Source organism: Microcaecilia unicolor, chromosome 2 (assembly GCF_901765095.1).
Source record: "Microcaecilia unicolor chromosome 2, aMicUni1.1, whole genome shotgun sequence".
Lineage (NCBI taxonomy): Eukaryota > Metazoa > Chordata > Amphibia > Gymnophiona > Siphonopidae > Microcaecilia > Microcaecilia unicolor.
The window spans coordinates 38,329,094-38,344,206 of NC_044032.1; the positions used below are offsets into that span (position 1 = coordinate 38,329,094).

Here is a 15,113-nt window from a genome sequence, read left to right on the forward strand (position 1 = left end):
GTTAATGTGCGCTAAGTGCTAAGATACCCGTTATATTCCTATGGGCCTCTTTATCATTAGCACGCCTTAGTATGAGGACCCCCTAATGCTCCATTGCCCCAGGTACAAAATAAGTACCTGTATATAATATGTAAACCACTTTGATTGAACCACAGAAAGGCAGTATATCATACCCCATTCCCTTTCTCATTAATGCAAAAATCAGTGCAGTCTAGAAAGAATCCAGACAGTTAGCAATCCTAGCCTCCTAACAGGGTCCCCTAAACATTTCAGCCCCAGGCATTTACCTAATCCCTGTACCAGTGGTTCCAAAAACTGGTCCTGGAGGCACCCCAGCAAATCAGGTTTTCAGGATACCCACAATGAATATTCATGAGAGAGATTTGAATGCATGCAAACCTTCCTCATGAATATTCATTGTGGGTATCCTGAAAACCTGGCTGGCTGGGGTGTCTCCAGGACCAGTTTTGGGAATCACTGCCCTATGCCTTAATCTAGCCCTGCAGGCATCTGTCTGCATCATAAAAATCTCCAACACATTTGCCATCATAGTTGGTAGTTTCTTACTGCATGATCAAGTATAGAATGATCATGAGACTCATGCCCTCTCTCAACCTTCAACTTAAGGGTTTGAGCAAATTGTCAAGGAGAGATGCAAGACATTGCATTCTCACGCTTTGCTCTGCTTAAAGTGAAGCACAGTTTTCCAGTATTGTAAAAATAATACTCCTTCTATGAAGACTAATTCCACATATTAAAAATAGACTAGGAAAAGTACCTTTAGAACAGCTGGCAAACGTAGAAAACAGAGCTAAAACTGTTCTGAGTATTTGTGGAACATAGTGAGAACATTCTCATAAATAGAAAGTGCCTGTTCACAACTACATCATATTCTATTGCAGGATTTATGTTCTTTTATTTTGTAGTAGTTACGTTTGAAAGAATAACCAAACACTAAAGTGTTGAATTTAGGAATTTCATTGGTGGGTGGAGGGGGGGCAAACAGGGTTGCAGTGTCCTCACCCCACATGTGCCTAAGTAAACAGCATATCAGTTTTTCAGCACGGCTAGCGTTTTCAATTATGGAGAAATCAGGATATCTTGTGGCTTTTACTCCTATTTGATCTATATTTCGAATATGTGGAATATTACTATATTTTTTAGTAAAAGTGTCTCAGTTCAGAGGGGATTCCAATTAAGATAACATTGCCAAGAAAAATGATCTGTTTCTGAAACCATATTTATCCCCCCTCCCCTCTTTTTACAAAGCCATTCGGCAATGCCGATACATCCCATTCACTTTGAATGGGCTGTTTTGGCATTGCCACACCGGCAGCCGCTGGCTTTGTAAAAAAGGGGGAGTTAATCTTTAAAAAATACAACGTGTGGCAGAATGTGTAATGTGCAGGTACTGCTTTTATAGAAACCTTATTTATTTATTGCATTTGTATCCCACATTTCCCAGCCTCTTTGCAGGCTCAATTTGGCTTACAATACATCATGAATGGTAGAAATATGATTAGAAAATCTACATTTTGTGGTACAGAAGGATATTGGGTAATATAATAATAAAAAGCCATGATAGTAATATAACAAGCAGATATAATAGGACAATTCAGACTATATAAGGAGCAATTGTGTATGTTCATATTTGTTAATCTTTATGGTATGCCTTGTTAAAGAGATGGGTCTTCAGTAGTTTGCGGAAGTTAGTTCGTAGATCGTTTTTAGGTTGCGCGGCAATGCGTTGCATAACTGTGTGCTCAAGTAGATGAAGTTAGACGCATGTTAGAGTTTGTATTTTAGACCTTTGCAGTTGGGGAAGTGCAGGTTAAGGAATGTGCGGGATGATTACTGGGTGGTAAGTCTATCAGGTCTGACATGTAGGCTGGTGCATCTCCGTGAATGATTTTGTGAACTAGGGAGCATATTTTGAATGTGATGCGTTCTTATGGCCCATCCAGTCTGCCCATTCTCAGTAACCACTAACTCCCCCTTTTCCTAAGGGATCCCACATGCCTGTCCCACACTTTTTAAAATTGACACAGTCTTTGTCTCTGCGAGCTCTACCAGGAGGCCATTTCACGCATCCACCACCCTATCCGTGAAAGAGTATTTTCTTAGATTTCTCCTAAGCCTATTTCCTCTTAACTTCATCCTATGCCCTCTCATTCCAAAGTTTTCCTTCATTTAAAAAAGGCTCGCCTCCTGTACATTAATACCGTTGAAATATTTAAACATCTTATCATATCCCCTCTCTCCCAGAATATACATGTTGAGGTTCCTAAGCCTGTCCTTATATGTTTTATGATGAAAACTGCTTACCAGTTTTGTAGCTGCCGTTTGGACAGACTCCATCTTGTTTATATCTTTCTGTAGGTGCGATCTCCAAACTTGCATGCAGTACTCTAAATGAGGCCTCACTAGAGACTTATACAAGGGCACAATCATCTCTTTTTTCCTGCTGGTCATCCCTCTCCTTATGCACCCAAGCATCCTTCTGGCTTTGACCATTGTCTTTTCTACCTGTTTGGCCACTTTAAGGTCATCAGACACAGTCACCCCCAGGGCTCGTTCTTCTTCTGTACACAGAAGCATTTCACCCCCTATATTGTATCATTCCCTTGGATTCTTGTAACCCAAGTGCATGACCCTGCATTTCTTAGCATTAAATCTTAGTTGCCAATTATTGGACCATTCTTCAAGCTTCGCCAGATCCTTCCTCATGCCATCCACAACCTCCAGGGTGTCTACCCTGTTACAGAGTTTGGTATCATCCACAAAGAGACAAACCTTACCAGACAGCCCTTCTGCAATATTGCTGACAAAGATTTGAAAGAGTGCCGGCTCAAGGACCAATCCCTGTGGCACACCACTGATAACAACCTTTTCCTCAGAGCAAGCTCCATTTACCACTACCCTCTGTCTCCTCCCACTTAACTAGTTTTTGACCCAGTCAGTAACTTTAGATCCCATACCGAGGGCTTTCAATTTATTGATTAGTCGCCTGTGCGGAGCCAAGTCAAATGCTTTGCTAAAATCCAAGTACACCACATCTAGCACCCCTCCCACATTAAACTGTTTGGTCACCCAGTCAAAAAAATCAATCAGATTTGTCTGACACGACCTACCTCTAGCGAAGCCATGCTGCCAAGGGTCCTTCAGTCCATTTGATTCAATAAACCTCACAATTCTCCACTTTAGAAGCATTTCCATTAGTTTACTCACCACCAAGGTCAGACTGACAGGTCTGTAATTCCCAACCTCCTCTATACTTCCACTCTTGTGCAGAAGGGACCATAGTCCTCTGGGACCACTCCAGCTTCTAAGGAAGCATTGAAGTGGTCAGACAGTGACGCCGCCAGAACTTTCAGTTCCTCGAGTACCCTCGGGTGTATTCCATCGGGCCACATCGCTTTCTCTATTTTTAGTTTAGCTAGCTACTCATGAACACAGTCTTCTGTGAATCGATTCTGGTCTACTATGCATCCATCACAATTTGCATTTGTTTTCTGTGGTCCTTCCCCCAGCCCTTCATTCGTGAACACAGAACAGAAATAATTGTTAAGCAGTTCAGCTTTATCCTTATCAGCTTGTACATAGTCCTCCCCCTTATCTTTGAGCCTCACAATTCTATTCTGGCACTTCCTCTTGTCACACATCTGAAATATGTGTTTTCCCCCCAAGTTTACCATATCAGCTATCTTTTCTTCCATTTGCCTCTTCACTTTCCTAACAACCTTTCCAGCTTCCCTTAGCTTTTCCAGGTATTTTTGCCTGTCTTCTTGTAACATAAGAAGGCTATTCTTCTTTCCCTTACCTTTCAGCCTACTACATTCGAGAACCAGAGTGGCCTTCTTTTCCTCTTACTTTTATGTAATTTTCTAACATAAAGGTTTGTTGCCTTTAAAATAGCTCCTTTCAGTTTTGCCCACTGCGGTTCTACTTCCTTCAGCTGCTCTCATCCAACTTAACTCTTCCTTGAGAAATTCCCCCATCTCTGCAAAGTATTTTTTTTTTTTTTTTAAATCTAAGACCTTCAATCTTGAGTAAGCCCTCTTCTCCTTTGTTTTAATATTCAACCACACCATTCGGTGGCCACTAGATGCCAGATGATCTCCCACCTTCACATCAGAAACATTGATCTTTCTTGAGCTTCTTCAAATCCCTTCCCAGGGTGTCCTCAAAAAGTCCTTATAACTAGTGGCCTTTAGAAGCTTCTTTCTAATAGTCCTTGTTCTTAGCTGGGGTCTAATCTTGGGCTGTGGTCTCTCCCTCACTTCTAAATATTTCATTCTGACCTTCCCTAGACCCCTCAGCTTAATTCCTTCTCCCAGCTTCAGTGTTCGTAGTTTCTTATTTTTGTTCAGCCTTCTTCCTTGCCTTTAAGTGTGCTTTTGAAGAGACCTTCTTTTTGGGATGCCATCTTTGCCTCTGCCTGGTTGGGACCCACATTCTAATCTGTGACCTTTTCTTTAATGACCTGGACCCCTTTCTCTGTATTCCCATATTAATGGACAAAGATTTGAGCCTACAGCCCTGTTTCTGACTCCCTCTTTTGGTGTCTTTCCTTCTTTCCTTGGACTGAACACCACTCCTCTCCATCTGATATTTCCAATCTACTTCCCTTTTTGGGCTTTGAACCCTCAGGCACACTGGGGCTATTATTTCTAGTGTCCTGCTCCCTTTTGGTTGCCTAATATTTCCATGGCTCCCTTTTCCTACATCTAAAGGGGAGGTGTCAGAATTCTCGCCTATTCCCAGGTCTTCTGCGCGTCCTACTTTCCCTACATTCAGGAGCTCCCCAGGCAGCTGCGTAAGTGTACCCCTTTCTAACTCTAAAGACTGTTCCTTGCCATTCCCATTTGATTGTAAAGTTTTCTCCCTTAGCAGCTGCTCCTGGGCCTCCTGAAGTGACTTCTGTAAGGCCCCTACCTCAGCACCAAGTCTCTGTGCTACAGCCTCTATTTGAGAGCCAGAATCCCCTTCTATTTCTCTTAACTGCTCTTTCAGCCTCGCATTCTCTGCTTGGAGCTGTTCTTCTATGGTGAACCTTCTATTCTGTTCTCTTTCTGAGTGTAGCTGCCACTGGACCGCACAGAGTGTTCTCTTCCTTTTCACTGTCCAGCTGCCTCTACAGACTGGCCTTTCTTTTTCTTCCCCTTCCAGCTGTGAGGTGACGTGCAAATTATGTTGCACTTCCCCCTGTAACTGCTTTTGAATGCCCTTTAACTGCATTTCACGCCTTACTGCTTCTTGAGCCCGGGCACTGACCTGGATTAATTGACTGGTCCCCTCCTCCAGTCCCAACTGCAGGCTATTTATCCTTTTTGTTAGCTCTGTCTGGACCCAGTCTTTTTGTGCAAGCTCTGCTTAGATAATTTCCAGTCTGGCTTCTGCCTTATCCCTTTCTTGCTCCACAATAGTCTTACTCCAAAAGAGGACTGCTATCCTATGGGTTAACGCTTCACATTTAGTCTCTAGGATTAGCCTTTCTCAGGCCTATACCTAATTCTTGGGCCTAATTCAATTGCTCGGAGATGTGGGCTAAAGCTTGGGCATGCCCCAGTCTCAATTCTAGGATCTGTTCTTCCTGCATGTGTTCCCGCTTTTCCAGGGTTTGATTTAACATTGTCAGTTTTTCTTCCTTTTATCTCCTAAGGGCCTGTTGCTGCTACAGCTCATTAAGCTGAGCCTCATGTTGTATTTTTGAGTCCCTTAAGCTATCCTTCACTTGGGCTAGTTCCCTTTCTTGTTCTAACCTGACCTATTGTTCCTCTTTCAGCTCTGCATGGAGAGTTCTTAACACACACTTACTGACTTTCTCTTGGTGCTGAGCTTTACTCTGAACTACCTCCAATTTCTGAACTGAGTCTGCCTCTACTTTCTGGCAGCGTTTCTCCAGGTCCAACCCAATTTGACTCATTACTAGAAGTTGGGCATCTTTCTCTTTAATATACTCACTGGTGGCCTCTAGTGCCTGTCAGTTTCCTGTCAAGACTTGCCATAAATCCCTATTCTGCTCTGGAGCTTCTTGCAAGCATTGCTGTACCTTACTAGGTTTCTTTCCAGACCCTCTTAAGGTCTGCAGTTCTACATCCACCTGGACAATATTTTCCCATTCTGGTCCCCTAAGGATTATTTTCCAGTGGGCTCTTTAAGCCTTCAAATGTCCCTTCTGAGTTACCTAACTGACCACATTCATCCGTATTCCATGAATTTAAACTTCCATCCCAAGCTGCCCTCCCTGGAGCAGTCTTGAGATTTTTCAACTTTTCTTCCCCTGTTTTCCAAGGGTTCTCCTTCCCACCCTTTAAACCAGGGCACTCATCCTGCCCTTCTATATGTGGGGATAACATACCCCCTTCTTCATTTTGAGGCCTAAATAATTGTGGTTCTGTATCCTCACATATACACCATGAAATAATAGGGACTCCTACTCCAATTCCCTGTTTCCCTTTTCCAGAGCCTGTTTGCCGCTTCATCTTCCCCAAGCCCTCCCCATCCTAGAGTCCCCACCCAGTTCAGTGGTACCGTATGCTCCCAGGTCCCCATTGTCCATTTTTGTGGGCTCTTCTCTAGGCACAGTTCTTCCTTTGTCTCCCGCGACCCATGCTGGCTATCCTCTGCAGGCTTCTGAAAGATGAATTGGGCCTACAAAAGAGCAAAGGGAAATCCAAGTGTGGACTGCCTTTTCTCTAGAATCCACACTTCCCTTTTCCCTCTACTCCCCCAGCTACTCTTACCGGAAGCTGGCTTATGAAAAGCCTCTCTGTAACAATCCACCACAGGACCTCTGCTCCGAGTTCTGGGCCTTTTTATGAGTGTTCCTATTCTTTCCTGGACTGCCCCAGGTTGTCTTGCCATAGACCTACGGACACCTCGTGGCCACCTCCTTTGTCAGCTTGCCTGCAGACAGATTCAAACAAGGGACCCAGGTGTGATACCTTTAAGTCCCTTAACCAGAGTTTTACCAACCCACCTGGGTGTAGCAAGGCCCTTCCAATGCCCTGTCTCTTAGCCTCTCCGCCAGGTCAGCCAGTCCCACACTAGGTACCCCTTACCTTGTGTGGCCACTGGCACCCGCTCTGCTAAGGGTTGCAAGGGTCCTCTATATTTGATCTCCTCTGCACTGCTGTCCGTCAAGTCCATTGTGACAAAACCCTGGGCTCAGCACTCCTTAGACCTCTGGGCTGATGCCAAACTCCCGGCTTGGCAAGTTTTGACAACTCCAAAAGACCTCAAACTGATCTAGTCCATACTTTTAGGTAACAACCCAAGAATTCAAAACAAATTCACAGTTCCTTAGTAGATGTTATATTTATTTTTGTACTGAGACTAGGGCTGCATTTCTGATGTAGAGTGTGAAAACTATAAGGCTGTTTATAGCTATTCCGCATGCTGTTTTGGATTCTTTAATTTGTCGGTTTGTGTTTTGTATTTGTCTTTTCATTACTTTTTATTCTTTCATTTATATGGGGCTGCATTTAGATTAAAATTTATAATCACAATTAATGGTGTAATTAAAGGTATGTTGTTCCTTATCCTCCAACCCCCCCCCCCCCCCCCCCCCCCCCCCCCCCCCCCCACTGAAGCGCCTTGTGACTTCGGGCAGTGAAGGGTTAAGTGACTTGCCCAGAGTCACAAGGAGCTGCAGTGGGGAAATAACTAAATAAATAATATACCTTTAATGGCACAATTAATCACACTTACAATTTTAATTGAAATGCTACCCTAATTAATTAAGACACTAGTTTTATAGACAAATTAATTATTTTCTCTATTTAGCTAGTATCAGTTTTCAGGTAGTGGTTTGTAACATTCTTATCATCATCACATAAAAGATGAACCCTTTTCTGTACAACCTTTATTTGTTCATTCTATGCAGGACTTGCTTCTATTGAAGCCTCCATCTGTCCTCCCGCTGTGTCATGGGATCTCAACATTGTACTTACCCAGCTGATGAAAGCTCCAGTTATGCCACTAAGATTCCTGCCATTTAATGCACCTGACCTAAAAGGTTATAATTTTGGTAGTGGTTGATTCAGCTCACAGGGTTATTGAGCTCCAGACCTTAGTAACAGAATTGCCTTACACTAAGTTTTTCAGCAGTCAAGTTCTGTGCACCCATCTAGAATTCCTTCCCAAGGTTGTGTTGAAGTTCCATTTTAACCAGTCAATAGTCCTTACACCCCTTTTTATTTATTTTATTATTTATTTAACATTTTCTAAGCGGAGTACAATGAAAACATTACATAATAGAAGACAAGCAATGAAAGCAAATTGATCATCACCAGACCAACAAAATGGCAGGCTCAGCCCCACACTTTCACAAAGAAATGTGTTTTCAAGCTTTTCCTAAACCGCTCCACATTCCCACATAATGTCAGACATCCAGGCAGCCCATTCCACAGCGCAGGCCCCTGCGATAGAAAAGGCTATTGCACTTGTCTCTGCATACTTTGTAGACATCATTCTTTTGGTTGGAAACCTGCATTGATATTGCAGATTACAAAGCCCTTACTGGCCAATAAACAGAAATCACTTGCCTAAAAAACCATGGTCTAGATAAGGAATACAAAATCTGATGAATAAACCTCACGGTCTTATATTGTACACGGCAGAAGATTGGTAACCAACGTAGTTTTTTGTTTTGTTTTGTTTTTTTAGCAAAGGTGACATTTAATGCCCACAAAGGTGAAAGCATACTGCATGCTTTAGACTGCAGGAGCACCAAAGTCCATCCAGCTTTGTTTGGACCTAAACAGGCATGACAAACAGCTGTGACTTGGACATTCATATCACATTATTGCCTAAAACCAGGACTACTGATGTGACAGTAGATTTAGCCAGACAGTCCTCAAGAATCTATAGGGAGATTAGAATCCAACTGTATCAACCTTATTCTCTTTCGTTTAAAAACTGCCTTCCAAAAAAAAAGTAAAATTTGAATAAGGCTGATTGCCATCAATGCCATCAAAAGTGGAAGACCTTATTTCCAAAACCTATTCAGTATATTTTTTTCAAAAACAAGTTTATACGAAAAACTGACTGCCAATTCTCAAAACCTACCACCGGCGTTAAGGCCAGTTAGCGTTGGAATAGCGTGCATATAAATCTGTGACGAATGCTCAGAGGGCTTTAGCGTGGGAACAATGTACACGGCAGAGATGGCTACAAATTGTTTTTACATTTTGTCAAATGTATGTTAATAACGTCATTTGTTATGCCTTACCAATGCTCAGAGAACAGCTTACAAACCCTGCTGGCGATGGAAGGTTTAAAGAGAGGATTTCTTTTGATTTCCAGTTTAAATTCTGCTGGTTTTTATTTCTTTTGGAAGCAGAAAAAAGCCCGTGCAAGCCTGTAAGTGGCAGTACTGAGAAATAAATGTACACTAGTCTGAGAAAACCCGAAAGTGAATGCACATATTGTGCCTGTTTTCTGTGCTTAAATATAAGCCTTCTAAGTAAAAAAGAAAAAAATGTAAAAAGCTTATATTTAAAAGCAAGAAGAAGAAGAGCAAAGCTAATATGCGCTTCACAGTCGGGTTTGCCTGGCACATGAGCATAACAGCTGCACTTACTGTAAAACTCTTCTGTGCATGCGCCAAGCACAGTCCTCTGCCTTGTTTTCACTTTTACAGTTTGCATATAATTTGGGTATCATTTCCTTTGATCATTGAAGAGCTATTTTTCTGCGCTGTTCTGGTGGTATATGATCTGCACTGTTGGTTTTACCACAAGAGTTCTGAGAATCAGCCTGCTAGATAGCCTTGAGATGTGTGAAATTTGCATTAAAAGGCATGTATTCATCAAGTATATGGTACTAAATGAAAAATATTTTCTTACGTTGACTAGAATTCATGAAAATAAAAATGTTCATTTATCCAGAAAACAGCATTTCGCACTTAACAAGTTTTGAAACTAAGCTGTTGAATTCCAGAGCTCCCCTTTTTTTCTGTTGAAGGCAGCCTGTAGCTAGGGAGTCCTCTGAGTGAGGATTTATTAGTCCTTCTTGTCTTTGGAGAAAACAAAGTTACTTTACCTATAGAAGGTGTTCTCCAAGGACAGCAGGAAATAAATCCACACAACCTTACCACCTCTTCAAGGAATTGTATCTATCTATGCTTGTGATAGACCGTGGAGATCCCCCATAATATCAGCAGACAGGAACCGGTGTGCATGTGCAGTGAATCTGCTCAGAAACCTCTGGAAAAAGTTGTTGTAGTTCTTCCTGCACCAGGCTGACATTACCTATGAGTAAGGATTTCTGTCCTGTTGACCTTTGAGAATACCTGCTACAAGTAATTTGCTTTACTGTAGTGCAGGTATACATAAGCTCCAGTGTGTATGCAGTATAGCAAAGAGAGGCCAACCCTAGTAAATTCAGATTAGCAGAAGAGGTACTGAATACTGCACAAGAACTCCGAAAGTGAACAGTCTTGCATGCCATACTACTTCGGAATTGTTTTTCAACATCTAGCTTCTCTTCCAGTGTGTATACTACAATGTGTGCTAGATCAGTAGCAGCATACAATTCACTGAACACACTGTTTATTGGATTTTAAAAAAATAATTCAGTGTTATATCAGTCATTTGTGATTAAGGAGAATTTGAAGCCAATAAAAAGGTATCTAGCAAAACAAATGATTTCTACTACTATTTAGCATTTCTATAGCGCTACAAAGCGTGCGCTGCACAAACATAGAAGAAAGACAGTCCCTGCTCAAAGAGCTTACAATCTAATATTCTGGTTTGCATTGCTGTACTTCATTGTATTCCTTTCTTCTCCTTAGATATTCCAATTTGATTCTAAACCTGTTCTCGCTCATGGTGGATGCCAACATTCCAGATATTGCTCTGGAGCCAGACAAGACCGTCAAAAAGGTAATTGAATAACTTGAATGAAACAGATAAGGAAGTGGAGAAGTCTGCAGCATAACCTTACTAAGTACAGGAACCTAAAATACTTACACAAATGGCCTCAGTTTGAACCCTAATTATTTGTATGGAATGTTCAATGAGATCAGAAACCCCATATTAGTTGATTGTACTAGCCAATATACAATATCAAAATACCTGAAGGCCTGTGAAATAAGAGTATTTAGGTTTGAAGTGATTCATAGAAAAAATCTGTGCTTGACATAGTAGTTTCATTTTGCTCAGTTCTCCAGACTGGTGACGTTCAAGTGCTCCCATACTGGTGCTGCCAGCGTTATAAAAGTGAAAGTAAATTAAATGTGAACATCCTACATATTTGGAATATGGTTATGTTGTATAATTATATATCAGTCTAATAATAATCAAAATGTTTTCAAGTCGTCACATTTTCTTAATCTTTAATTATAGACAAGATCTGTGATTCACAGTCCAAAATACAATTCAACTAAATGTAATTTTCTTTCATCTCTAGCACAACATAATTTTACATCAGTAACTATTGGTAGTCATTTGAATGAACTTTAAATACCAGTCTTTCCTTAATTCCTCACACTATTACTGTCTGTCATTCCTGTAACATGTCCTTTATGATCTTGTCAAAGTCTTTTATTGTCCCTGTCTCTGTCTTAAGCAATGTTTCCCAACCTTTTCGAGCCCAAGGCATATCCACATTTATAAAGTGTGTATACTTCAGTGGAGCAAGCAGTGCTGGCACAGATTAGACTTTTACGGACAAAAGAATAGCCAGGAAAGCACTGATAGCTATAGCTGGTACTAGGTCAAATTAGCCCCAACAAAAAAGCTCCAAACAAACAAAAAAAAAAGCTCCCGACATAATACCCCTGACATAACAGCCACTGTCAAAACAGCCTGCCCACAATATAGCCCTTGACAAATTGGCCCCCTGACAAAAGGGCCCAATCAGGCCGCCCAGAATATGGCACTGCATTTTTTTCTAGGGGGCTATTTTGTCAAGGTTTATTTTGTGGGAGGGACCATTTTGACAAGGGCTATTTTGTTGAGGCTGATTTGTTAAGGGCTATTTTGTTACCAGGCTGTTTTGTCAGGGCTTTTTTGTCGGGACTATTTTGTCAAGGTGCCTTCATTGTGGATATCCTGAAAACCTGACTGTCTGGGGTGCCTCCAGGACCAGGTTTGGGAACTGCTGCTCTAGACCTTTTCTCCAGCTTTGCTAAATCCCTTCTTAAGTTATCCATACCTTCCTAGGTGTCAACACTGTTGCAGATTTTGATATCATCTGTGATGCACTTAGATGTTACAGGCCGACTTGGATATTGTTTTTATCATAGAAACGTGATTCAATGACTCCCATGAATTGGATGCAAACATACCAAGCTGTACCCCATTTAGGAGAGATAAAGATGGTCAGAAAGATGGAAGGGTAGCTTTATATGTGAAGAACAATATTAAAGTAGCTGAAATGTAGAGGACTTGGGAAGAGGAAGAAGTGATATGGATTGTCTTAGAAAGAGAAGATGGAACATCCATCCACACTAGTATTGTCTACAGACCTCCAACACAAAGAAGCTGGACAAAGATTTGGTCATTGATATCCAAAAGTTGGGAATGAAGTGGGGAGGTGTTCTTGCTGAGAGATTTCAACCTGCCAGATGCAGCTTGCAAGGGCTCATCTATAGAATCAAGAAGTGGAGAGATTGTGGATGTTTTTGAAAGCGCACTGCTGAGACAAATGATGATGGAACCCATGAGGGGAGGGGCAACGGTAGATCTTTTGCTCATAAATGGGGATAGTGTGACCAGCATCTGGGTGGGTGCCACCCTGGCCAGTAGTGATCATCACACTGTATGGTTTGATGTAAGATCTAAAGCAGAATGCGGACATACAAAACTCAAAATCCTGGATTTTAAGCGTTCTGACTTTGTTAAAATAGGAGAGCACCTGAAGAAAGAGCTGATGGAATAGAAAGACATAAGAGCAGTGGATGATCTGTGGTTCAAATATATATATATAAGGAATGTAAACAAAAGAAGAAAAATGAAACTGATATGGTCTAAAAACAAGTCGCTGACAAAATAAAGGCAAACAAGGTGGCATTCATGAAATACTAAAGAACGCAAGAAGAGGAACACAGAAGAATTTACTGGATATAAAAAAAGTAAACAGAGAAATACGACTGGCCAAGGCTCTGGCAAAAGAACAAATGGCTAAAAACATAAAGAAGGCTGACAAGACTGAAAGATGCTATGAACCACTATGGAGAGTAATGAGGGAAAAAACCGATGTGTTTAATAAATACTTGTGTTCTGTCTTCACTGAAGAAAATCCTGGTGTAGGACCTCGGTTGGTTGATAAAGGTACATATGAAAATGAAGTTGATATTGGACCATTTACAGAATAAAGCCTTTATGAACAGCTTGGAAAACTGAAAGTGGACCAAGCCCAGGGGCCAGATGGGATCCATCCCAGAATCTTGAGGGATCTCAGAGGTCTTGACAAGTCCTCTTAAAGATTTGTTTTAATAAATTGTTGGTGATGGGGAGGTTCCATGGGATTGGAGAAGAGCAGATATGGACAGCACAAACAGACTCGAAACACTAGCTCCTAGAATGGGACAACAGATGCAGAAGCATACTAGACAACATAGCACCACTACAAACAAGAACTTCACGAAGACATAACTCGATACCATGGTTTAACGAAGAACTGAAAAAACTAAAAACACAAGTTAGGAGGCTTGAACGAGCATGGAATAAAATAAAAGATGAATACACACTTAACAAATGCAAAGAAAATACAAATATGCAATAAGACAAACCAAAAGGTCATACTACAAAACCAAAATAGGGCCAGGCTACAAAGACACACATAAACTTTTCCAACTCGTGAACAAATTACTAGATATCACACCAGTCACCACAACCAACACAGACACCCCATCAGCAGACAACCTTGCTAAATACTTCAACGAGAAAATTATAAAGCTACGAATCACGTTACCACTTAACACCACCGACCATGAAAAATTCATTGACTGTCTGAACCCAATCCCCGATGAATATCCAGCAGACCAAATCTGGACAAACTTCGCTCCACTTACTGAGGAAACTGTCACCCAAGCAATCAACAGGTTCGCCAAATCCCACTGCAAACTGGACATATGCCCCAACAATCTAATAAAATCCGCCCCTCAACACTTCATAACAGACCATATGTCGCACCTAAACTACATGCTACAACACGGACTCTTCCCTATGGATAAAGGAAACATACTACTCACCCCAATACCTAAAGATTCAAAGAAAAAGCAAATGACATAACCAACTACTGCCTGGTAGCATCCATCTCTCTGGCAGTCAAACTAATGGAAAGTATGGTAACCAAACAGCTTACCGACTTTTTAAACAAATTCTCACTATTACATGAATCACAATCAGGATTTTGATCCAACCACATCATCGAAACAGTACTAATCACTCTCCTAACCAAATTCAAACAAGCAATTGCAACTGGCAATAGCGTTCTTCTCCTACAATTTGACATGTCCAGTGCATTCAACATGGTAAGCCATAAAAATACTAGTAAACATCCTAGAATACTTCGGGATTGGAAGAAGCGTACTCAGTTGGATCAAAGGCTTCCTAACCGCAAGAACATACCAAGTGATACCAAATTCGAACCAGAATGCGGAGTACCCCAAGGATCACCGCTTTCACCGACCCTTTTCAACCTAATGATGACACCTCTAGCCAAATCACTATCCAGGTAAGGCCTTAATCCCTACATCTATGCAGATGATGTCACGATCTACATCCCGTTCAAATATGATATAACAGAAATCAGAAATGAAATCAAACACAGCCTCCAAATCATGAATTCATGGGCGGATGCATTTCAATTAAAACTCAACGCAGAAAAAACACAATGTCTCATCCTATCATCACAATATAACACGAACAAGCCCACCACTATAATCACCCCAAACTACACCCTTTCTGTTTCTAATAGCCTGAAAATTCTCAGAGTCACAATCGACCGAAAACTCACACTGGAAAGCCATGCAAAAAAATACAACAAAGAAAATGTTCCATTCAATGTGGAAACTCAAAAGAATAAAACCCTTTTTCCCAAGGGAAGTATTCTGCAGCCTGATACAATCTATGGTGCTAAGTCACCTAGATTACTGCAAT

At 41.3% G+C, this 15,113-nt stretch overlaps 1 protein-coding gene across 1 annotated transcript in view; it reads left to right on the top strand.

Moving 5' to 3' along the window:
• PIK3C3 (phosphatidylinositol 3-kinase catalytic subunit type 3) overlaps window positions 1-15,113 on the top strand; it is a 333,547-nt gene that overhangs the window by 254,362 nt on the left and 64,072 nt on the right. The window contains exon 23 of the mRNA XM_030192881.1: window positions 10,799-10,889. Coding sequence (XP_030048741.1) covers window positions 10,799-10,889 — 91 coding nt within the window. The remainder of the gene's footprint in view (window positions 1-10,798; window positions 10,890-15,113) is intronic.